General features: G+C 47.8%; 1 protein-coding gene and 1 long non-coding RNA gene across 2 annotated transcripts in view; one reads left to right on the forward strand and one right to left on the reverse strand.

Annotated features, from left to right (window-relative positions):
* LOC140218360 (uncharacterized) overlaps positions 1-24,802 on the forward strand; it is a 267,463-nt gene that overhangs the window by 241,424 nt on the left and 1,237 nt on the right. The gene's annotated exons all lie outside the window — the stretch shown is intronic.
* Positions 734-15,974, reverse strand: LOC126532005 (solute carrier organic anion transporter family member 4A1-like). The gene is made up of 7 exons (XM_050179708.3): positions 15,776-15,974; positions 14,620-15,494; positions 9,565-9,720; positions 9,380-9,469; positions 5,681-5,864; positions 5,014-5,167; positions 734-1,207 (listed from the first exon to the last, which is right to left on the reverse strand). The coding sequence occupies exons 2-7, from the start codon at positions 15,482-15,484 to the stop codon at positions 734-736; spliced, it is 1,923 nt and encodes a 640-aa protein (XP_050035665.1). The 5' UTR covers positions 15,485-15,494; positions 15,776-15,974.

Below are 24,802 nucleotides of genomic sequence, written 5' to 3' on the forward strand. Positions count from 1 at the left end.
CATCCGCAAAAACGGCTTTCTTTTCATTGGGACCGTGACAGCTAAGAAGGAGCAGCTTCGAATATACTATGCACCCAAATTGGTAAAAATGAATCATAAGCGCTCGCATCTGTCTTCTCAGAAACACATGACAATATATGGACCGGGATGATATTACCCTTGATAAACTCTCAGGTACCTCCTATAAAGAGTTCAGCAATAAAACATTGCTTTATTGCTTTCATTTCGCATACATTACGCATACAACTTTTTTTTACGGTCCAAGTTATTTAATCCTTAATAATTAATTGTCACCAGCACCAGCCGACATGATAGCACTTTCTATTCCTTGCGCAAGTGGCGGCAAATTAAATTCGGTGCACAAGCACCGATTGAAACTGCTAAAGAAGCAGACACATGTAGTATGACTCGCTATGTCCTCATTTTAGCACACGCTCGCCGCCAATCGTTGAGCTGCCTCATATTTAAAACATATTTACAAAATCATCGCAACTTAAAGTAAAACGATAATTGCCACATGAAATTTCATCGCGATCGGTTGCCCTTTTAAAGCGACCAAATAAATATTTTTCGCGGTGTTTTCAATGACGGATGTTTATTTCTGTCCAGCACCTTCATCTTCGTCCGGTCGAGTCTCGGTCACCCACTCGCCGAAAAAGCACCGCCTTTTCAGGGTGGCTTTGTTGCACGCGATGCCGTGCCGAGACAGCTTAGGGACTCCGGGCCGGCCGGTTTATTGGAGGTCGAAGTTGCTGGCCGGATGGTACGTGACCCAGGCGCTGAAAAATAACAGCACCGACAGCGTCTTGACGAATATGAGCGCGCCGAACAGGTTGTAGCTCATGCTGCTGTTCTCGTAGATGCTGCACGCGCCGCGCTGCTCGCCGCACAGGGTCTGCCACGTCAGGCAGCTGCGGTCGATGATCATGCCGAACAGGATGGGTGCCATGATGGTGCCGAACAGCCGCACCGAGACCCACTGCAGGCCGAGGGCGAGCGGCTTGGCCGCGTCTCCGACCACCCGGATGCTGGCGCTCAGGCCGGGCGCGCTGTTGAGGAACGTGCCGAACAGCACCAGGAACAGGCCGACCGAGAAAAAGGGCAGCAAGTCGCACGAGGTCTGGCAGCGGGTCAGTTCGGCCTGCACCGGCACCGACACCCCGGCGCGCTGCTCCTTCGCGTTGATGCAGGCGCAGTCCGAGTACAGCTGCAAGCGCGCGATCACCCGTGTGCTCCACACTTGGCCTTTCGGGAAAGAGATGCTCAGGCTCGACGAACAGCATTAGGTGGAGGCTAAGGCGAAACACTGAATTTCTTTAGACTCGATAAAGTGGTGACTCAAAGCGTTATCTTTATTGACTTCCCTGTGATGTGGGTTGAGTATCCAAAAACGATAAGAAGGTAAAATTTTTAATGCGTTCCTAATTTCGCGCCGATACCCCAGCTTGAATATGTCGTTGTGATGTCAAAGGCGTCAAAAAATTTTTATCCCTCCTTTTTTTTAATCCATTTTCGCTGTTTCGGCTAAAGAGACGTTCTCAGTGACTTCTAAGTTCCGTCCTTGGAACTCGTATATTGACGGTCAGGCACTGAGAGCGCGAGCTCTACTCTCCAGGGAGGCAGTGATGATGCGCCCGAAGCACCAAGCCAGCGTTCTTGGCTAATCACACCCTGTTTTTACCGACAAGAACAGTACCTAGGCCCAAGCTGGCGGTATCCGAATTTGTGACGTCGCGGTGAGCGGGTGTGCGCAGTTGAAGGTGGCGTCGCCGCCCGTATTTCGTTATAGCGTGCTTTTTGGCTTACCAAGATGTCTCAGAGTAACCGTGGCTTTTCTTTTACGTTTTATAAGGGTAACTTCATGTTACAAGTCAAGTTATGTTTCTCTTGATTATTTCGTTAGGGGTTTGTCAGATGCCTTCAAACAGTCCTGCAATGTGATCGTGCATCCAAAAGTAGAACCGACGGCACCAATGCCCTACTGTTCCGTGCCTTTAAGTTTAAGAAGAAGTAGTTGCCTTCTTTATTCACAAGCGTTTTCTTTTTCTCTGGTGCACACCCTTTATGTGCAAGTTCACAGCTTGTCATAACATCTTTCCTCACTCTGAAGCTCTGGCGATGTTATTTATTATCATTATGCAGTCACGTCAGCCCTCTCTGTTTACAAGAATGAAGCTTTCAGTCCTGAAGCCCATTTTCGGGAACATAAAAAAAAAACGGTTTCTTTTAATGTGATCTACGTACAAGGAAGCACAAAACCTCGAAATGTCATTATTATTCATTCTACAATGTCACTTTCCGCCTTAATTGGGAAATACGGGTAGAAATATAATCACTGGAGAACGTAGCCTAGCAGCTTTTTTCATATCTTTACCTTGCTGCACAAACTAGGCCCACGTGCACTTCCCTACGATTGCTTCGGAGTGAAACGACTGCAACGTTAGTTTAAGGCGAAGCTTGCTTTCACCACACTCTCGGGTTCGGCTTGGCTGGCGCTGGGACTGCTGCTATCTCAGACCGCACTGGGACTGCGCTGGGACTGCTGCCGTGAAGTCGGTCGGCATCTCGGCTGACATATTTGTGGATATGCATAGGGTATATATATAGAAGGGTTGAATGTGCGCCGAATGCAAGTACTACGAGTAAAACGTTCTCGTAAACACTTGTATGCTGACCGACAAATTAGCACATGCAAGCGCGCTTCTGTTCTGCGTAATAAGGAGGTTCATTTCTTCATAAAACCTGTACTTATTATGTGTACCCGTTCTTGGCCGGTCCACCGAAGGGATAGATGTTGCCGTGACAGAATAAGTAGAATTATCATTCAATGTAGCTATAGTTGAGGGTCCTATTTTTTTTTTCTTTGCATACAGCTGTCGTCACCAATTTTTATCTCGACAGGCATTAGGCATTGCCTCCACCCGCGTGACTTCACTGCGTGAACGATGCATCTGCTTCAGTTGTGGTTTGCACTTCGGCACATCTTCTTAGGGAGCCGTGAGTAAACGTTTAAAAATTGCACGAGATTATTGTGGCGACCTTTGGGATGGATATACGTGAGCACTGGTGTAGTTTCACGTTGCATTGTATGGAAGTAAACACAATTGTATGGCGCTGCCGTTAGTAATTGATACACATCATCAAGTGTCGCTTCACATAAGTTCCAACATGTGCTTTCGATCTGCAGGCAACTTTCTTTTTGTAATTCCTGCCGCATAGGTAAAACGCGGAGAAAAAAAGAAGAAAATTGATGGTGCAAGAGATGTCTATCATTTAGACGTTTATTACAACCAGCGAGAGATTCTAACATTTCACAAGATACATGAGTGCGGTAACAAAATAAAGAAATCAAATAACTACACATAACAAGCACACCAGCAACATGGATGAGGCTTTGAAGTACAACTCAGTAGTCAGCGCAACCTTTCCCAAAGGCAGTCATAATTATCCTATTTTTAGGTCCTGTCCAAAAGCAAAATGAAACTCACAAAAAGGCTTTGAGACTTGCTAAACGCAAAATGACATCTGCGCTTTCATATTTAGCGGCCTCATTAGGATCGTTAGTGCGGTCACCATTGAGCTTCGTTAGTACAGCAGTGCTTGTTAGCAGTGGATTTCCGCCGGAGTCACGCCAGTCGCACGATCAATAGGAGTGGTGCAACCCTTTGAGACAGCGCAGATGAAGGCGCATTTAGCATCTGGTCTTTCTTGTGCACCATCTACCGCACGACACCGAGGTTTTGTAGGCTTCTCTACAAGTACACTCATTAGATCGAGTCACACATGTTTCAGTCATTATGTGTTTATGCTGCGGCATGCTGTGCCTTGTGCGCTCCTTTGAATATTCGAGCATAGTCTACCTAGCTTGCTTGCATCGGCGAGAGATAATGCAGGCAAACGTCTCGCGTTTGAAATATCGTCCCATTTTCGTGCATTTTCTAGTCACTAATGAGCACTTCACGTGAGAGCCGATCTACTCCCACTGTACACCTGCCGGACGTCGGCGTCTTTTAGCACTCGATGTAGAATATTTACATCAATATCCTCATGTTTGCAGCCAACAAAAGCACAAGTGCATCGCGCTTTTGGTAATCATGTTCTATGGTTAGTATGTGAAAGTGAATCCACTGGCAAGGACTGTCTAGTCAGGATGCGCTGAGCAATGAGAATGCGATCCAGCTCGCATGCTTTAGCATGCGATTGCATTTTAATGCGTTTAGCATTCTTTGGGAAATAACCAAGACTTCTGGTGGTTGTCTAAAAGTTTTCGTAAGTCCGTCCAGAGGATAGTGCAGTGTAACATAGCGGTAAAAGCAACATGGTGGTACGGTACCACCGCACCATGCGCATCGTGCCACCGCACCACCGCCGGTACTGGTGCCCGTGGTAACATTTAAGCTAGCGCATTGAGACTCTATCTTAAAGACGTTGCGCATTTTGTCGAAGGAGCAGGCGCGGTCGTTTAAAATGCTCCGCCTCCAACCGCAAGCGTCTGTGATGAGAAGCCGCAGACGCTGCACGGGTATCCAAACTGGTCCTGGAGGATGCAGCGCTCAAAATACCGGTTCGCTTCCGCACACGGTAAGACATGGTGGTAAGATGAGTGCCGCCCATGACATATGGTGCAACATATTGTCACCTCCTTCCAAAGCATGCCAAACGTATTCTTTGATAACAACTGGGATGTGTTCTTCGTAAATTTCTCTTTTTTCTTTCTGACTGACAGAAAGCAGCTCCATGTCAAAACAAAGTGTCTGCGTACTACTTACCCCTTTATGGCGGCTGAAGCATTGCATCGCTCTTGTGCCCTCCCTTCAAAATAACCTGTGACGCCAGGCGCAGAAAATCCATACCAGCGCCCAACTCAAACTACATCTTTGTGCAGTATACAGGGTGCTACATATTGTTTCGTTCATGTACATTGCGAAGTTGTGGGTGAGTATCTGACCGGCGAGCCAACAAGATAAGTGTTTCAGGTGGCCCTTTTTTTGGGGTGCGTTGTAGAACACTCACCACTGTGCCTTCCACGATCATCTCCTGCCGGCAGCCCGCGAAGCATGGCGAGAAGTAGGTGACGTTGTCCACGCCACAGATAGGACTGTACAGCAGTTCAGTGCACTTGCACTGCGCGTTGCACGTCGCGTTTGGGCTGAAGTGGTATCCTTTGCTGGAAACAGACACGGTATTACCACCGCTTGGTTCGCCATGAGCATCATTGAGCAAAGCCACCCCTACAGAAACATTTTTCAGGCAACTGTGCAACTCCAATGTGGCGCTACCATCTTTTTCTTTACTTGGTGCTTGAAGGTTCGATATACCCTCTGCCATTTTAACTGTCTTGAACAAAGAACGGACACAGCCCGTTTTATTATTCCTGTGAGTAAGTTCTCTTGTTTCCTCTAATTTCATTCCGACTCGTTATTTTTGCCATCACAGACACAACAAATATCAGTAAACTCGTTTCTCTTTTACCGATGATGATTCTAGGCTTCTGATAATTTTTTTCGCTCCCGTGATTACTGAATTTCTTGATCGGCTAACTAGCAAAAGTGAGCGCATCAGTTTACTCTCAATCTTACTGCGTAAAGCGCGGCGATAATAAAATGTGCGCGCATGTTTAATGCTGCACAGGAGCTTCGCCACCGCCACGTGTGGAGGCGTACTTACGCGCTCTACTCACGTGAAGCTCACTCCGGCATACGGCGCATTCGGGCAGTGGAACAGGACGAAACCCATCACGCACCAGGTGAACATGCTGGCCATGACGCACATGCGGATGATGTTGGCGCACACTAGGTCCAGCTTGTCGATGATGTAGCCGCCCAGCAGGGTGCCTCCACATGCGCTCGGTATGGCGATCAGTCCTGCGTGACCACCGAACTACTGCATGGTGCGGGCGTTTCATTATTGTGATAGTAATTTACAAAGTATTACAGCAGTGTTGCTATTGCGGTACCAATGAAGTGAACAGTTGGCGAATTCCCATCGTCGGCGTGAGGTTCCGCATGAAATTCAAGTGCGATAAGATCCTAAGGCACCCCGCACGCCGCATGCTGCGGCTCTGCGAGAACGCGATATGGATGGCGGCTTGATGCACGCGAATGTTTAAGGTCACGTGATAAAGCACGTACAAGGCGGGGCAGGGGAAGGAGAGCGGGTAAGCTTGTCTCCTATGGTTGCCCGGCCATATTTGCAAGTGGCTGTCCGCGCGGTTGAGCGCGTACTCCCTTCGTGCCCTATCTTATGGGTAACTTCCGGTGGGTGCAAAAGTAGGCGAGCCGAGTTGGCTGGTGGGGTGGCATGTTTGTTGTCTTTTCGCGTGTCTTGTGCTGGAGGTCGGGCAATCTCAAGTTTCCGGGACGCGTTGAAGCGAGAGGCAGCATAAGCGCTCTCTCCCCTTCGTATTCGCTCTTCATCACGCCACCGTTGTGCCAGCGTGTGCTTGCGGTGATCGAGTGAGATCTGTTCATGTTTGCGAGTACGTGCGTGACAGCATGCGTGTTAATTTACTTGGAAAACTAAAACTACACGCCTTACTTCGTGTTTATGTATAATACCTTGCTATATGTACCAATGATTCGCCTTTCGAACGAAACTACTTAGTTTACCTGTATGTGCGCGTCATAGCGCTAGACGACAGTGAGGGGAGCAATATCGGTTAGAAAGTAAACGTGCTTTTCTCAAATTTTAGTTGAGATTAAGAGAGAAAAGTGGGGAAATGTAGTTTATGTAACGCACAAACGAGATAATCGGTGTGTTATTAGTTTACCGAAATGATTGCGAAGGGAAAGAAAATGCAATTGAGGGCGGCGGAGGATTACGTTGTATGATAAGAGTATGACATTTACACGCATATACAGCAGTGGATTTGTTGTCGCAAGGAAGGAAATATTGATCACCACTGGGATAGACCTTCGGTGAATATAACATGATTAGAGCATCGGCCGGTTGTGCGGGGGAACAAAGTCTTGTTCCGAAAACGGGACGCGTTAATTATTTTCTTTTCTGTGTAAGACTTATTCGGCAGAAGCACCGCTGCAGCAGCAACACTCAACAAAAGCCGAGCGTGTTAGCAGCGAAATCTTCGCCTTAGAACCAACGGCCACTACCTGCATCCCGTCATGCCGAGCAACGCACGCGGGTAATCGTTTGCCCTTTACTCGCTGAATTTCATTCCGATTTAAGTAAACAGCCCTACACGACGATCACGTTGGTCGCACTTCAAACAGAAATACGTGCATTAGTTCAATGTACGTAACCCGCATGGATCGACAGACTTACACCCATCCATTCCTCATTCAAACAGGTAAAGTGTATTCCACCTCGTGAAATGAATGTACTGGTAATCAATAATAATTTTTTTTTTTGCAATACAAGCACCCTCAGGCTCCTTTTTCTGTTAGTTGTTCCCACTGTAAGGACGCGTTCCGTAGGGAGGACCTCCCATGGTTTAATGCACATTTTTCTCTGGGGTAGAGTGACTTTTTCTCTGGGGTAGAGTGACTGCATGTATAAAGTGTGTCTGAATTGCCCGTCCGACGGCAGCACGTACGTTGGGTGATCAAAGTATCGCAGGGAGCATGCAAGCGTTGGTGTTCTAATGAAACGCAAAATGCCCGAGGCATACTTTCCTCCCTTTTCCACAGATTTCAACAAGATGGGATGGCGCATATTGGATGCCAGCAGCAAGGTCACAATTTCGACGGACAATTACATTTTCATTCGCCGATATGGCCTGGCGGCTGGGGCGTTTCGCTGCCGAAAGCAATGCCAAGTGTTCGATTGTGGCTGCGGCTGCCACATTTCTATCGGTCCAAACGCAAAAAAACAAAAAAACTGAAGAAAAAAGAACAGTCAGCTACTTAGATTTAGGTACTCCTTAAAGAAGCACATGCGGTCAAAATTGTTCCGGGGCCCTGCACTACGGCGCGCCTCATTATCAGATTCTTGTTTTTGTCGTTCGACTGGAGCGGGTAAGCGAGAAAATGTTCCAAAAGCCAGGGGAACTCATGCTTCAAAGTGTTCTTTTCACTGGCTTTACTCAACGAAAAACGAACGAATGCCACGATGCCACCCGCATAGGTGGCGAAACGTCCATGTTTTCGGTTATTTTTCGTTGAGTAAAGCCAGTGAAAACAACACTTTGAAGCTGGAGAGGGTAGTTAGAGTCGGGGTAACCAGCATGGCGTGGTGCATGTAAACACTCGCGTGACGCGTTCTGGGAGAGAGAACTCAAACAGAGGCCTTTTTTTCCCGCTTCACTCACCGTCGGAATGTAAATCGCCGGAAACAAGTTTCGGCTTGCTTCGGACGAGGATGGGTGGGCTACATGTAAACGCTGTCGCATAGTAAGTAATCCGGATGCGCTAAAGAATGCGGCACACGCTGCTGCCGCATTGGTGGAAAACTATACGTCCTGTAAAGCCACAACAACTCAGGAATGACTGCCTTTAAATTATGCCACCTTTTGTTTCCTGTTTCTGATGATATTCCGCTAATCCTACATGGTGTTCCCGCGACGCAAGCGTAGATCCATAGTGTACATTTCTGGCGTTATGCATTTCTAGTTTGAGTAGAGACTCGGCCACCCGTAAAGGACGCAATCACTAAACAAGGGCAGCTACACTTTTTTACGGGTTGGCTGCATTGTAGCAATGCAGCGGTGGTTGTGGGCAATTTTTTTCTTCACTCTGCAGCGAGATCCATGTAGTAGGAGGCCTGACGCTTACGTGTTACTAATATGACAGCCTTGTCTTATGCGTACCGAGATGGACAGACAGACAAACGAGGCAGGTTCACTTTCCAGCTCACATTAACTGTCGTTGTAAAACATCCATACCGAACGCACGCTGTACATGCCGACACTTTAGACTAAAGAAAACTGCAATCTTTGAACTTGGTATACCACGTGGTCTACTCAGCTAGTGCTTAAGGTTACATTCGTCTACTTGATTGCAATGCCTGTGGTTGCGAAGAAATTGTAGACAGAATATCTTCTGTGCTACGGCCCGTCCTTTGAACATACAAAGAACATAGAACATGGCTAGTCAAAATTCTTTTCTCAGTAGAAAAGATCTTGGGACCATAATCTAGCATTTCAAAGCTGCAGAAGGCCGCAGCGCTACTACGATTTCTAAAGGCGACTGGACTGAAAGAATGTCTGCGGCACAGCGCTCAGAATTTCAGTGTGTCGACGCCTCTGCTCCACGTCAAACTCCTGACTTTCTCATTTTAATATTTTTCTCCCCTTTTTCCTTTCCAGAGATTTTACGGTAGCCAATATTGCTCAGTCGTGGGTAACCTCCCTGCCTATCATTTACTATGTTCTTTTTTACTATCTCTCTATGTGTTCGATGAATTCGGTAACTTTTATACATACCTAAAAGGGTAGCCGATGCGGATGACGTCAAGCCAAACTGGGACTCGAGTATCTTGGTGATGAACGCCGAGATCCCGGATGCCATCAGGGCTGAGAAAATGAGGCAGTCAGCGGTGTCAATTCGTGTGCCTCATGCTTGTGTATGCGAATGCTCATTGCCTCATGATGCGAGTCTCTCTACTCACTCTCAACCGTTCCAGCGAGGGTGAGGAGAATGTAGGTGCGATTCGAGAGCAACACCAAGACCATGGGGATGAACTTGACTGGCTTTTCTATGCGCATTCTGGTCGCTGCGAGCACGTCCATTTCCGGCTTTTTCAAAGCGCGAATTTCTCGTGACCCTGTGATCAGAATGATTGAGTGCAAACGATGAACAACTGAGAAACAGATTGCGACATTTTCGGGTGCCTACAGGTAGTACAGCGCTTTTTTCTATGCCAGTACTGGGCTGACGGGGAGGGCGCAACAAAAGCTGCAGGGCACTGAGTATGATCGTCTTACGTTCGTTACGGACTACTTTTTATGATGCGTCCAGAAACCTCCGTACGAAAATGTCGGCAATGTTTGCAGCTAGAATTCAGGAGCACGCTTATCTACAACTTAACTCTGCCGTGGAACTAGCTGCAACCACTAGAGCAGAGTTGGCTAACAATGGCAATTTCTTTTATCTGGTCGACGACAAACCTGCACCGTTGTCACACGCCAGACTTACCGCACCCCTCGTATTCCACTTAAAGTTTTGAGTAAAATGAAGCGGCAAAGTAGATTTAGACTAACGCATAAAAGTAAAAGGTCATCTTAATTTTAATCTCAAAGCTAACGGGTCTTGGTTAAAAGAAAACAAGGACCTGATGCTGCAATGAAACTTCCGCTTTTCTGCGTTCCACTTGGAATTGGGGCCCTTCGTATTTCAGTTACTCCTAAACATACAGTCTGCCAAAGAAAATGCCGGTACACCGTTGGCGGCAATGGGACACGGGAAGTCACTTTCATTGTTATAGGGTCCACACACGTTTCTCTCAAGTTCCCATGAAGCTGTCCATCTTTTGCTACGTGGTGCATTAAATCTGTATATAACATTTAACAATTATAATTGTGTGATCTGTGGGTGAACAGTACGTAAAGAAATCGCCGCTAGTTGGCCTGATGGGAACAAAGTGCGGTACCGATAGTCGAGGTTAAGACTGCGCGAGACATGCTGAGCTACCGCACTCTATAAAATGGTGGCAACTACATTCCACCCTGGCAGGGAACTTGAAATCACGTATAAAATGTATTGCTTTTTCAACGTAAGTGTGACTTGCAATGTCTATTTGGCCGCCTCAAAAGGCCTCTATCTAGCGGCATGTGCGGCCGCTGCATAATTTTGTTGCTTTTGCCTCATGATAACATTGCGTTGAATGCCGTGTGTTTGTTTTTCACGATGGCCTTATATCCTACAGCCGAAATCGTAGTGAACAAAGATGGGGTCGCAAATACTTATTTTTTGGCATAACTCTTCAATGCACGAGCAATTTTCCAAGAACATGCCACCGTTTTGCATCGAACAATATTAGAAAAATTCTTGGCAGAAGTCGTTTCACGAGGAATGTCGACGTTAATACGATTAGCACCGAAGCAATGTAGAGACACAGCTCATTGCCACCACCGAAACGGCTAATGTACGAGGCGTGTGTGCGCCCGGCATCCTCTCCAAGCTTCCGTCTGTACACGCTGCGACAATTTTAGCTGCGCCGCAACCAAGCCCACGCGTGGTGCTTGTTTGAATATATATTCAGAAAAGATCCTCTAAATCGCAAATACCCAGTTAACAAAGCGGGCGTGAAAGTTCTTGCAGAGCGGCGCATACCTGGCTACTCAAGTTGACGTCAGAACGGTTCATATAAATGCGGCACAAATTCAGTGACACGTGCCCAGGGAACCAAGTTGGTGCGATGGTTCCTTTCGAACACATTCTCTCAGCGCAGCAATGCAATGCGCTACGCATGAAACCATGGACTACCCTGTGACCCAAATCGGCGGGAGTACCCACAGGGACATAGAAACAAACATAAAAACTCCGGCTGAACGCATCAAACTCTCACTATCGACATCAACGTGTTGATCATTGAAACAATGTAGCGACACAAGAAAAATGTCGCCACCAAGAACCGTTATGTATGAGGCCTGTGTGCCGCCGGGTCCATCTGTCACGCCTCCCCTTGAACAGTCTACAGCATCTAGCGGCGCCGCCAAGAAGTCCACCCGTGGCTCGTGCTTAAATACATAATAAAACATGAATTTTCAGAGCATATAAATTTTTTTTTGGTAATTGAAGAGCGACACGTACGCAGTGGTACATGCAAAGTGATCCTAGTTAGCGTAAAAAAGGTTTATCAAGACTGTTCCATGCCAAGTCGCACACACACACAGTAACTGAAGTTATCGTGAAAGAGATACATTGAAGAGCAACACATAGCCAGTGTGTAACAGCTCTGTTCCTTCAGCACAGCAGCCAAGCTCCACAGTGCTCAGCTATTAAAGTCGACCCTTGAAGCGCGTGGCTACCTTGCACTTCTTGCACCTGCTGTGAGCGCTAGGTACGCCGGCCTGATGCATTTCAGTGCGTTAACATTCTTAGGGTATTTCACGCATTCTCTGGGGGCCAGCTATTTATGTATGTTTACACGCTTTTTTCCCGCCTACTTGAGCCCCTGGGTAATCCGTGGTCGAATGAAAGCGCATCGGGCTGCTGTGCTGATGGAAAGGGTACGGAAGTAGCCATCGGACGAACTTGGGGTCACTGAGTACGCGGCAGTGGTTACATGTATGCCGCTCTTTTACACCATAATGGGTTACTCTAGATGCAGAACTGGGTATACCCAGTCCTGCATCTACAGCGGTACCTATAGGTACCGCTGTTCGCAAAAGCTCTTTTACACCGATTTGGAGTACTGGGCATGTGCCACTCGGCCTGTGCCGCTCTTCAATGCACGTCTTTGGTGCCAACTTGGTTAACTAAGCATGTTCTACTGGAAATGTGCCGCTCTGCAATGACCAAAAGAAGATCCCTTAAATTACTCCGCTGCTGAGCGGAAACGGAACCCACGTCACAAGAGCTCCTCAAACACACCAATCCGACGCAATAGCGGGATGCGCCACAAGTGCACTAAGTATCTACAGTTTTTCAATGAACGCCTTTCCCGCCGACGCTTTAGCGAACGGCGCCTTGGATGCACTGCGTATACGTGCCGCTCTTCAATGGACTTCTCACCAACTTGGGTCACTGAGTATGTACCACTGCTTGTGTGGCAAGCGAAGGAACAATTCTTAGTGTTCTCAGGAACCGGCGCGCGACGGTTCTTGTCTCGGAGGCCACAGATGAACTTCCCGGCAGTGCCACTAGAGGGCGCATCGTTTCTAGAAAGAAGAGCGAGGGAGGAACCCGGTTGCCGCACGACGCATTTCTCAGCTTTCGCACGCACCGGCGCGCCATGCATTTGGGAGGCCACACGCAAGCTTCAGGGTGGCGGCGATAGGTGGCGCCCATTGTTCTTCGAGAAGCGCGAAAGAAGAATAGCGCTGCAGAACATGCCTACACATAACTCGTTTCAACCGTTGCAATACGCGGTGTTGCTATATTGATTCAATGCTATACGCATTACCGTTCACAGTCATCGTGAGGCAGGTTCCCGCAAATTTTTTTCGCATCGAGTGTGCTTGTGAAGCGAGTGTGTTTGTGAAGCATTGTGACATGCATTCAGTGCCTCAGCAATCACCCAGAGCTCATCGGTATCGCAAGAAGTGGCAGCCTCCACGCAGTCCGAGTATCGCATTTTAATCGCTGAGCACTGTACCCATTAGTGCATGTACTATCAGTGACCCTAGTTGGCGGGGAAATGGTTAGATAGGAAATTAGACCCCAGAAAGTGAGTGAAGTTTACAAAGAATGCTGACACCCGCCGTGGTTGCTCAGTGGCTATGGTGTTGGGCTGCTAAGTATGAGGTCGCGTGATCGAATCCCGGCCACGGTGGTCGCTTTTCAATGGGGGCGAAATGCGAAAAAACCGGTGTACTTAGATTTAGGTTAAAGAACCCCAGGTGGTCGAAATTTCCGGAGTCCTCCACTAAGGCGTGCCTCATAATCAGAAAGTGGTTTGGGCACGTAAAACGCCATCATGCAATATTTTTTAAGGATGCCCACCATAATAAAACGTACTGAAAAGTATGTGAAGTAGCCTATGAATGCTACACGCATAAAAAAAATAGGACCGTTGCCCTTTGATGACAATGGCACGCGTCATTTGAAGAATGTAAGATAATATTGTCATTAGCGTTCTTTGGGAACTTCACGCCTTTTCATCTTTCTATCTAAGGGATTCTGCAGTGAACTAGGGTCACTGGCTAGCCTTTGTTCTAATGGATACAGCATTGGGCTGCTGGGCTGAAGAAACAGGGTTCGAAGCCAACCGTCTGGCCAACTTGAGCCACTGGGTATGTGTCATTGGCTATGTGCCACTCTTCAATGAACCGCTTTCACGCTAAATTTGGTTACTGGGTATGCGCCACCAAGTATGTGCCGCCCTTCAATGAGAGAGAATAATATTATTGAATTGGGGAAAGGGGGTATAGGGGGTTAGGAACTTGACAGGTGGGGCCCCAAGTCCAGGGCTCCACTGGCTTCTGCCGCCAGCCGAATGTGAGCCAGAAGAGCCTTCTGCACCTTCGGGTCTGAGCTGGCCAGTTGTGCCTACCATTGTTCCAGTGTTAGATTATACCTAGCTAAGTAGACTCTTCAATGAACGTCTGCGACACCAGCTTGGGACACTGGGTATGTGCCGTGCTGCTTGGAATGTGCTTCTCAGTCAACCTGCTGCTCTTAAATTATATATAAATAATTTAAAAAATTATCACGTGATCGGCGGACTCAAATCAACGTCATATATACTCAGAGAATCTTGTCTGAATATATATATATATATATATATATATATATATATATATATATAATATGGAATGGACATAATCGCGGACTTCACAGTGGCGCCACCACGTGCAGCAGAGTGTCCAGTGGGAAGCGCGAAGGAGGAACCCAGCTGCATGCATGTCTCATACCTAACTCGTCTCTGCTGGAGCAACATGGTGTGTCGCTACGTTACTTTGGTGCTAATCGCATTAACGTCTACATGTATCGTTTGATGGCGTTTCTGGCGGAATTTTTCCGTTTGCCGAAAGGCCCGAACGAAAAGGCGCAGGCTCACCGGGCAGCTCCTTGGGGAAGGCAAAGATTGGGATGGCGACGATTGTGGCCATGCAGGCGGCGATGAGGAAGCCTATCCACCAGGCGCCCACCCAGACCTTACTGAAGCGGTTGATCTTGACCTCACTTGACGGCTTTTGGATGTCGGTGTAGAGCGAGAGAAAGTAGCCTCCCGAGATGAAACCCATGGCGGGGCCCATGATAGCCATAGCGAAGTAGATGCCCAAGTAGACGGGCGACGTCTTGGGGGGCACACTGTCGTCGAGGTAGGCGACCCCCAGCGTGTAGAATGGCGAGGCGCCGCAGCCGTGCAAAAAGTTTCCCAGCATGAACAGGTAGCGGTAGCTCGCTAGGCTGCCCTCTCCACCTTGGGGACACAGAGCGTGCATTGCCAGCTTGTTTGGGCACGTGTCTCGCACCTCGACGTGCGAGTGGTAGCTGGGCGCCAGGAAGTGTGGCAGCGCGAAGAGCAGCGAGCCGCTGGCCATAATGAGCGTGCCGACTGCAATGATGCGCGGCTTGTGGCTGGAACCACCAAAGTAGGCGACGGGCGTAGAGCAGAGGAGTGAGCCCACATTGTACATGCTGACGATGGTGCCGGCTTGGACGCTACGCAGTTGGAACCGCTTCTCGAGCGTGGGCAGCACCACGTTCACGTAGCCGTTCACCGCCAGGCCCTGGATGAACGACGTTGAGCAGAAGGCCGCCAGCGCCAAGGGTGGCGTGCGCAGTGGCTGTAGGATGCGCGGTTGTAGAGGACCCCAACCGCACGCCTCGTCTTCCGGCGCTGGCGAGTGTGCCGGCGGAGGCAAGAGAGCTGGCGAGGGTGCCGGCAAGGGCGCCGGCTCCGCTGCCGCTGCGGCCATGCTCTTCCTGCTGGATGAATAAAACGAGGCCAATTACACGTGACCCAGACTGCCTCCCACGTTTGGCCGTTCGTCTTTCAGCCGCCACCTCAGAAACAATCTTTAAACAGTTGCACGTGATGCCAGGGAACATAGACCATGTATGCAGCGTCAAAGTAACCACCCTGGATATGCCGTGTCTACGGGGACCAAAATTTTTCGTGAGAGTTTTATGCAATGACCTGAAATCTTCCGCTTACTGCTGGACGCTGTAGAAGCTAAGAAGGCCGCAGTGATTGGAAAGCCGCTTACCTATGTGTATGTCTTTAAGCCGACCAAGCCAACGCACACCCTAACCAGATGTCCGTTATCTTCGGCCTGCCAGAGCTCCAGTCAACCCGGCGTGGTTCTACGAAACATGGTTTCGCGCCTATGTCCACTTTTATTGTGTGGATATTTCTGCACACTATCGCTATTCCACCACGACCCGCATCGAAGGATAATCTGCAGCTTTTTCTTCTTCTGCCCGAAACGCATGGCACATAGATATTGACGCTGGCCCCTTAAAACAAGGTACCTACCCACGGTATAAGTGACTGCAAAGCGAGAAATGAAATTCCCCCGCCAGCAACGTAAACATTTTATAAAACAATGAATGAAGTAAATATATATTTAAGTGGAATCAAAGAAGAAATCGAAAACAATTTATTCAGACATCTTGTTAATAAAACTGAGGCAGAACTGATCTGATGAGTGTCGACAGTAATGCGAGCGAACAATGTAGCGACACACCTTATTTCTGAAGCCCACTTTATTTAGCACATATAGTGGTAATTCTGAGATTGTTGTTGCTTCGGCTATGTGCAAAATATTCCGATATCGTTGTACTTTGGCGCTCGCTTGCTAAAGTCGCCCGTGAAAATGGAGGCATGATGACGACTGTAGGACCCCGACGTAGTGACGATGAGGTGATGAAGCATGAATGATACCGATGGAATGACAAATTCGTAGAACGAAGACGGCGTGAAGTCAATGACATGTCGATTTTTAAATTACGATGATGGTATAACGATGACAACGTGAGGATGACGACATAAGGGCAATGAGATCACGATGATCCTACGACGACGATGGCACGACGACGGCGGTATGACGACAACCGAATGAAGAGGCACGAATAACGACAATTGCACGACCAAGACGGCATGGCGATGACCGTAATACACCGGATGTATGATAGCGTCTGTGTGACCACGATGGAATGACGAGCACGACGTCACAACGGCGGCACGACCACGATTGAATGACGACAGCATGATTACAATAGAATGACGAACAAGGAATGACGTCTATGGATCGACGTAGGTGATATGATGACGGCGTGACGACGGTGGCATGACGAGAGCCGGATGTCGAAGTTACAATGATGACAATGGAACGACCGTGCCATAAACCTGACGACAGTTTGACAGCGAGTGCATGACGGCGACTATATGACGAACGACGATGGCATGGCAGTGAAACGAGGGCACTGGGATGACGATATGTGTATGAGGACAATGGCAAGAGAATGACTCTGAAAGCTTTATTAAATCTGTATGACGACCATGGCGTGACGATGATGGCACGACCATGATAGCATTACGACGACGATTTTACGATAGCGGCATAATCACGAATGAGTGACAACAGTATGATTATAATACAATGACCAAGAACGGTTGAGGACAATTGTATGACGAAGGCGCTATGACAATGTCGGCATGACAACGGGATGACATTACTGCAATAATAAAACGACAGCATGACGACGATGACGGGATCGCGGCGGCATGAGGACAGTCAGGCTACAAAGCTGAAATGACCACGACACCATAATGACCCCGAAAACATACATAGCTGCCCAAGCTATTAGGCAGCTTAAACCACTGGGTTGGAGTAGAAGGTGTGATGGTGACAGCATGACGAGAGTCAGATCACGAAGCTGAAACAACAATTTAACAACCACGATGACAACACTATAGCAGTGTGACAACGAATGCATGACTACAGCATGACTACTGTATGAGGACCATGGCGCTAGAACGACGGCGTGACGAGAGTCAGATCACAAAGCTGAAATGACGATGACTGAACGATCACAACAGCATAACTACGGCCGCGGGACAACGAAAGCATGACAATGACGTGACGACGACGGCACGAAGAGTGTTAGATGACAAAGCTGGAATGACAGCGATGTAGCAACCACGACAGCATCACGACCACGAGCCCGTACCTAGGCGCCCAAGGTATTAGACAAGTTGGGCCACTGTGTCGGGGTAGAAGGCATGATGACGACGGCATGACAAGAGTAAGATCACGAAGTACGAATTACATAAAATGGAACGAACACTCCAGCATTGTGACCAGGAACACATACCTAGTGGGCTAGCCAGGTAGGCAATTTGTGTTACTGGGTCGCCGTAGGAGGACGGACGGACGGACGGACCACGGACAGGGAGATGGACAGGCGGGATTCAGAATGGCTAAAGTAGGCAAAGAATGCTATTTGCATTAAAAAGTGTGTACGACATCGTGCCCTTCCCAACGTTACGGCTAAAGTACCAGATGTCTCAGGGACCTTCTGGAGGCAGGCATAAATGGCCTTGACCCGCCGCGGTTGCTCAGTGGCTATGGTGTTAGGCTGCTGAGCACGAGGTCGCGGGATCGAATCCCGGCCACGGCGGCCGCATTTCGATGGGGGCTAAATGCGAAAACACCCGTGTACTTATATTTAGGTGCACGTTAAAGAACCCCAGGTGGTCTAAATTTCCGGAGTCCTCCACTACGGCGTGCCTCATAATCAGAAAGTGGTTTTGGCACGTAAAACCCCATAATGTAATGTAATGTAATAAATGGCTTTGAGGCTTCTGCCAAATTGAACAACGTGTAAGAGTGATCAGATTTACCGAGCCACTGAATATGCAAAGAAAAGCTTTCGTATGAGGGGGTGAACACTGTCATTTCACCCCTTGTCGTATCCTCCAGAATCAGCATGTGTTATTACAACACGAGGGCTGCAGAATTCTTTGATGTACGTATTTATATGTCTCCTACTTTTCCGTGCGTACGCTTCTCATCTCCGCTCTGTCCATGGCAAACATCATACATGGTGTTAGCCTACGTGAAATCACTCCATCGACACCATCCAGCTGCAGTGTGCATCGACTCCAGAATATCTGTATACATTGCGGCATAGCTTGTCAACAGTGTAATGCATACGGAATGCGCATAAAAGTAAACATTGCATGAGAATTAGGCTGTTACTTATGCAACACATGAAAAAAATATTGCTTGAAGCTACATGTTGCAAAGATACGCGTTGGTTCTTCCTAAATTTAAAGCCACGCATTCTTCGCAGACTTTCCTGGTTGCGGCGTGATTGCTTACAGGGGAAGACCTTGTGGACATGGCTATTCTGTTTGCTGCTGAAGTACTGATTGGCTATGGCGCGTCGCTGCTGCGGACGCGCAGCCCAGCCCAGCCAACCAGAACTTTAACATCAGACGAAATGGACATGTCGAGTAGGTGGAGTTTTACAGAATAGCTCCTCCCCTGCTGTTAGCTATGGGCATATATATATATATATATATATATATATATATATATATATATATATATATATATATATATATATATATATATATATATATATATATATATATATATATATATATATGTAACATAGCATACATTTATTACAAATAATTATGCCCAGCGTGATACGGACAAGCTTATAAGCTGACAGCAGTAAGAGAGGGGAAAGAGAGAGAAGTTTAATGATACGAAATGCAGAGAGGTCTGCCTGCCATATATTTCTTTAGCAAGCTACTCGGCGTTGGGGGAAGGGCAAGCGGGAAGAAAGAGGCGCCTGATGGGTGACGATGACGAGACAAGGAAGATGTAAAACATATGGCAAGCAATTTGGCATGCTCAAAGCCTACAGTTCACGCCCGTACTTTTTAAAAGTTCAGTAACGCCTTGATGGCCTTGAAACTTGATTGAGCGTCTGTCCAAGGGCCTAAAATAACCTCCTCCGACAACGGTGGGCTGTCGAGACGCGTAATGCCATTGTTCAACTTTTGATGCTCTTCCACGTACTTAGGACCGTCACAAAGCACATGACCTATAGCCTCATTCACATTGCACAACTCACAGTCTGGAGACTCGGTGCGTCGCATGAAGTGCATGTATCCGCGCGTAAATGCTACCCGCAACCTTAGTCTGCGCAGAAGGCTCGCACAGCTGCGTTGAATTTTCGGTGGTAGGCTAAATTTCATGGTACGGTCCAATCTCTGGAGTCGTCTGTGGCGATTATCTCGATTGCCCCAGTGCTTTGCGGTCGATTTTCGCATGACACTTGAGAGGAGGCAGCTGGCGTCCGCTCTTAAAAAAGGAATTGCAAGCAGTGACTCTTGTTATTCGAGTGCTTTCTTGGCTTCGGTGTCGGCCATTTCGTTGCCGTGTATACCACAGTGACTGGGAATCCACTGCAATGTGATGTCGTGGCCGTTTTCTTGTGCTTAAGTGTCGAGTTCGGCAGTTTGAAGAGCCAGCACTCTGTAAGCACTTTCTTTCAACACCACTCTAAGTAGTTGCAGAGCCGATTTCGCGTCACGGAAGACCGTCAATCACACCGCATCCAGGGAAGTTTGAGAAGAATGCGTCGCTTTAAATTTACATAAACAACATCTTTTTAATATCCCGATTGCATGCCGAAAACAACGTCACCAAGTAAATGGAAAATGTAACCATTAGCTCATAATCCTTGTCCAAAAAAACCGTCTTTATTGTCCAATGCACTGAGATGAAGATCTAACATCACGTAGTACGCTGTGTGGTGATGCGGCTTACTCTATTCTCGTGTCAACTACATGGCTGCCTTCCGTCGCCTGTGACGACGCAACGGCCTAGAGCGAATTGGTCGGAATTACAAAAAATCTGACAGCAGCGTTGCCCTCGGGCCAGATTCACACAGTTCGGCATGCCTCAGACATTATATTGGGGATGAATGGGTTACGCAATCGTTGCTGAGGCTAATGTTGATAAAGAATAAAAGCAACGTATCAAATTGGGTATTATGGGACGGAAATAGTCACGTTGCGCTGCGAATTTACCGGTGTATGTGTGTTCAACTTGCTCGTTTGTTCTGTACTTCCGAAAGGTTGTTAAACAAGAACAGCGTATTCACAAAACAACAAGATCTTCCCTTATACTAATTCCCACAATACCAGTGATCTGCATTTTTCTTTATCATTGACTCATTAATTACAAACCACCAGAGCTATGTGTAGAAGATTAACGCGAAAAAAAGTCCTTACTTCTTTGGGATGACAGAAAATCGGGTACCCTGTATCAGGGACGCAGCCGCAGTGTGGAGCGTGAAGCGCCTTGCGCATGCTGCAGATGGTGAATGGGCACTAGGCTACACAAATCAAGTAAACAATGCGCAAATTACAATTATCCACGCATTAGCTGGGTTACATGCGTAACTTATTTTAAATCTTGAGGGCGCCTTATCGTCTAATTTTGCAATCATGCTCACTCCCCATTCGTTGTGGGCCCATTTCTTTTGCAGAAGGTGTTTGGGCACTAGAGTAAAGAAATTACTCGCCTGTTGGTGATGGCCCAGACCGCCCTGTCCTAGGATGCCTCGATGCACTCGCTCGGAGCTGCGACGGAGTGAGTGTATCGAGGCACCCGAACATGGGCCACCCGAGCCCACCAAACTCCTAAACTGTCGGGGCTCCTGCGCTTGCCTCAGTCTCCTCCGCTTGTGTTTCCTATGGACACGGACATGCTTGCCATTCTCAAAGGGGTTGTATATCTCTCTGTTTTACTGCCCCAGTATCATCACGCCATTCCGGGACCTTACATGTCGGAAACGGGGAGGCGCCATAGGCGAGCAAGTGTGAAATTTCTGCAAGAAATTGCACACATGTAGGCCTTATAACTTCTTGTGACCACCAGTCGACAATCATACCTGCTATGGCATAGTGAGATCATTCCGACTCGAACGAACAAGCTCACTGCCGAGCTACGCCTCCTCGAACGCATCGCGCAAAGCTAAATTTAGCTCCAATTGGGTCACCCGTGGTGCGACAACGGCGCAATCTGCGCCTGCGACACACGCATGATCGAGTATTGATGAAACGCCCATCTATGCCTCATAATCATTGAATAATAGCTTCTGTTCTCTACACAATGATAAAGTAAATCACGTCACATCACGCGTTAGAAACCTGGCATGCCCAACTTATGATACAGTGAGGGGGGAGGGGGGGCAGGCACTATGGTGTAATCTGGCAATTGTGCTCGCTCCCTGTTCGTAGTGGGCTCGCAGCGGTAAAAGGTGGCGAGCGTGGATTGACATCTCTACGTTCTGCTGCCCGAGTCTCTTGACGCTATTTCTAGCTCCTGCGTGCTGAACGCGGGCCCGCCATAAGCAAGCACGCGTGAAAGTTCGGCAAGAATATGCACAGCTGTAGGCCTTATAACTCCTTATGTGCAAAGACCTCAGTGTGAAGGGTCATCTATGGCTGAGGTGACCTCTCCCAAGCGTGACCCCTTCCGCTCCGATCGACAAATGTACTATCGAGCTATGCCTCTCTCAGTGCCGACCAATAGGCTAAATTTAACTCCGATTTCCTCATGCGTGGTACGACAATGTCTCAAGAGCACCAACTTATGGGCTACTTGGTTACGCATAGCAGATCACGTTCAAACGCACACAAACAAGGACAAAATGAGGTGTAGACAAGTGAGGAGACACTCGAGTAGACGCTGCTCCTCACTTTGTCCTCGTTTGTGGGCGCTTGACCGTGATCTACTACGACAATGGCGCCGTCTGTGAATGCTGCACATATATGATGGAGTAATGGCTTCTTTCCTGTGCAGAACGATACCAAAGTAAGGCGCGTAGGTAGTAAGGTTCCAAAGATATAAGCGATAAGGGTGTAATGTTTTTAGTTGCATGCTCTTTTAGCAAGCGGCCCCCTGTGACCGATGTTAAAGACTTCCTACATCAAACAAGCGCCAGAGAGCTAAAAGTCATAGCAGCAGCTACAGGCGCCAAACGCTTTGCATCATCTTGAGCTGGCGATCATCATACAGACGATCATAGAGGGAGACTCTCAGTCCAGGGTCTTGCGAGCAGCATGGTTGACAGCCTACCAAGTAAATGCGGCTGGGTAAACTTTATTGAATTAGATGCTACCGCTATACTTAGCCACCTAGCAGTGCGTATTGGTCGTTGTTGGGAGTTGTGGGGAAATGGAGAAAGGAGTGAATGGCATTGGCCGAGGATGCGAGGGGTTTTAGGGTAGCCGCCACATTCGGTGCAGGAAAGTCGTCTATCTGGCTGGAAAGAAAATAAATAGGGGTAGTGTGAGGAGGCTGTTGGTCCGTTCTTGTCTTGTGATGACTACTTGAGTTCGTGCTATCTCAGGGCGTAGTTTCGGGAAGACGCTTTGTGAATCCCTGCAGGTGTGAAACTTTGGTAGGGTTGGTGAAAAATTGCCTGCAAGTGGGGCGGCAGGGAAAACCAGTTTGCAGGCAACTGAGAGAAAAGAGACAACTATTGCATATGATTTGCAGTCAGCCTCAATTACGGTCTTATTATTGTGCCAGTCTATTAAACATTTCTTGTCTGCTCAGACTCGTCAATCCCACTCTTAGACTTCGCCGATTCGGCTACTCAATCATTCGTTATAAGCAATAGCTAGCGCTTGTAAACAGGACGATGACATTATCAAATGGCAATATTTTTGATATTTATATCAGTACCGTCTGGCACTCGATATTTATAAATCTTGCGTTTAAAAGTCTTCCAGGCATGCACGCTCTCAGCAAGAAATCATTTTCCCTATACTTAACATACCACTGTGCTTTCCAATTATGAATAATTATGATGTCTGTGTATACTCAGTAGATAGTTTTGAAGATATTGCTTTTTGCTCTCTGCACGCCTTAGCTACAATCAGGACACACAGTCTTGCTGATATATTTTAATGAATTGAGCATCTTTTCGTAATTACTTTCCCAGATTTGAGAGCAAGCTCTCAAGTATTTGAAATCAACTGATTTTTTTTTTCAATATCCAACCTCCTAGCCGGGTTGGTCTAGTTTTGTCTGGTTGTGATAGTAAATCAGTGAAGGAGCTCGTTTATCAATGCTAACTACTCGCAGGGGACCCACTATTATGAAAAAAAAAACTTGCAAAGCAGTCTATTGATATCGTTTTTTAAGCAGTACATTTTCAGCGAGTACTAAGCTATGTTTTCAAAACTTAGAAAACACAATGTTATTGACGTAAAGAAAATTACCCTAGAACTATGAGAAAAAATAAAAAGGGAATCAGAGGGACTTGACATTTTTTTACTTATGACCATATACCTAACCTAACCTAATCTAACCTAACCCAGCCATATAAAACCAACTATATACTCGCAACGGACAATGAAGCAGGAGGAAGAGTACGATAAAAATTGTTATGGTTACTTCAAATGTAAAAATGACAAAGAAACGGGAAACGAAAGTATGCGGGAGTATAAATCGTGGCCCGGTGAGAGCCGAACCCACAACTTCCGCATTGCGCATGTGGTGCTTTACCTATTTGTCTATCGCGGTGGCTATACAATCGTCGAAAGCTTTAGTTATTTGCCTCTGTGTAACAGGCTAGCCAAGGTTAGCCAATGCCGCTCACGGCCATGGCGGCCTATGAACGCCTTTCCGCATGCAAGGCGCCATGTATGACGGTAACTTAGGAGCAAGCTACCGGTTTATAAAGCCTCGCATGTTACCTCGCCGCGGCATCAAGCCCGGCAATGTCGAGGCTCTCAATATGCGAGGCGGAAGGGTGAGGGGATTGCAGAGGCTTAATCTTTTTTTTTTTTAGAGCGCAGCTCTTTGGCGTCCGTTCCTGGGTTTCGCGTCGTCGTCGGCGTTGTCGTCGGCCTCGTAACCAGCTCCGCCCCCCTTTCATCCCCCCAGCGCTAGCAGCGACCGACTGATACCGCTGGATGCCGCTGACGCCGCTAGAGAGTCAAGATAACGTGACTGCATAGAACACCGTCGCCGCCATGCAGAAAGAGGAGGAAAGGGTCCCCCCCCCCCTGTTCTTGTGTGGCGGATAGGGTGCTCTTCAGTTGCCGACGCGCCGGTTATTTCACGTAGGCCCCGGCACGTCGACGAATACGTGACCACCTTCCCACGGCTAGACCTGGTTCTTAGCGCTGCGGAAGCGAGGGTATCATATTGTTTGTGTCGGCATCGGCGGCGTTGTCCCTGAAACCAACT

The sequence above is a fragment of the Dermacentor andersoni genome, chromosome 5 (assembly GCF_023375885.2).
Source record: "Dermacentor andersoni chromosome 5, qqDerAnde1_hic_scaffold, whole genome shotgun sequence".
Taxonomy (NCBI): Eukaryota; Metazoa; Arthropoda; class Arachnida; order Ixodida; family Ixodidae; genus Dermacentor; species Dermacentor andersoni.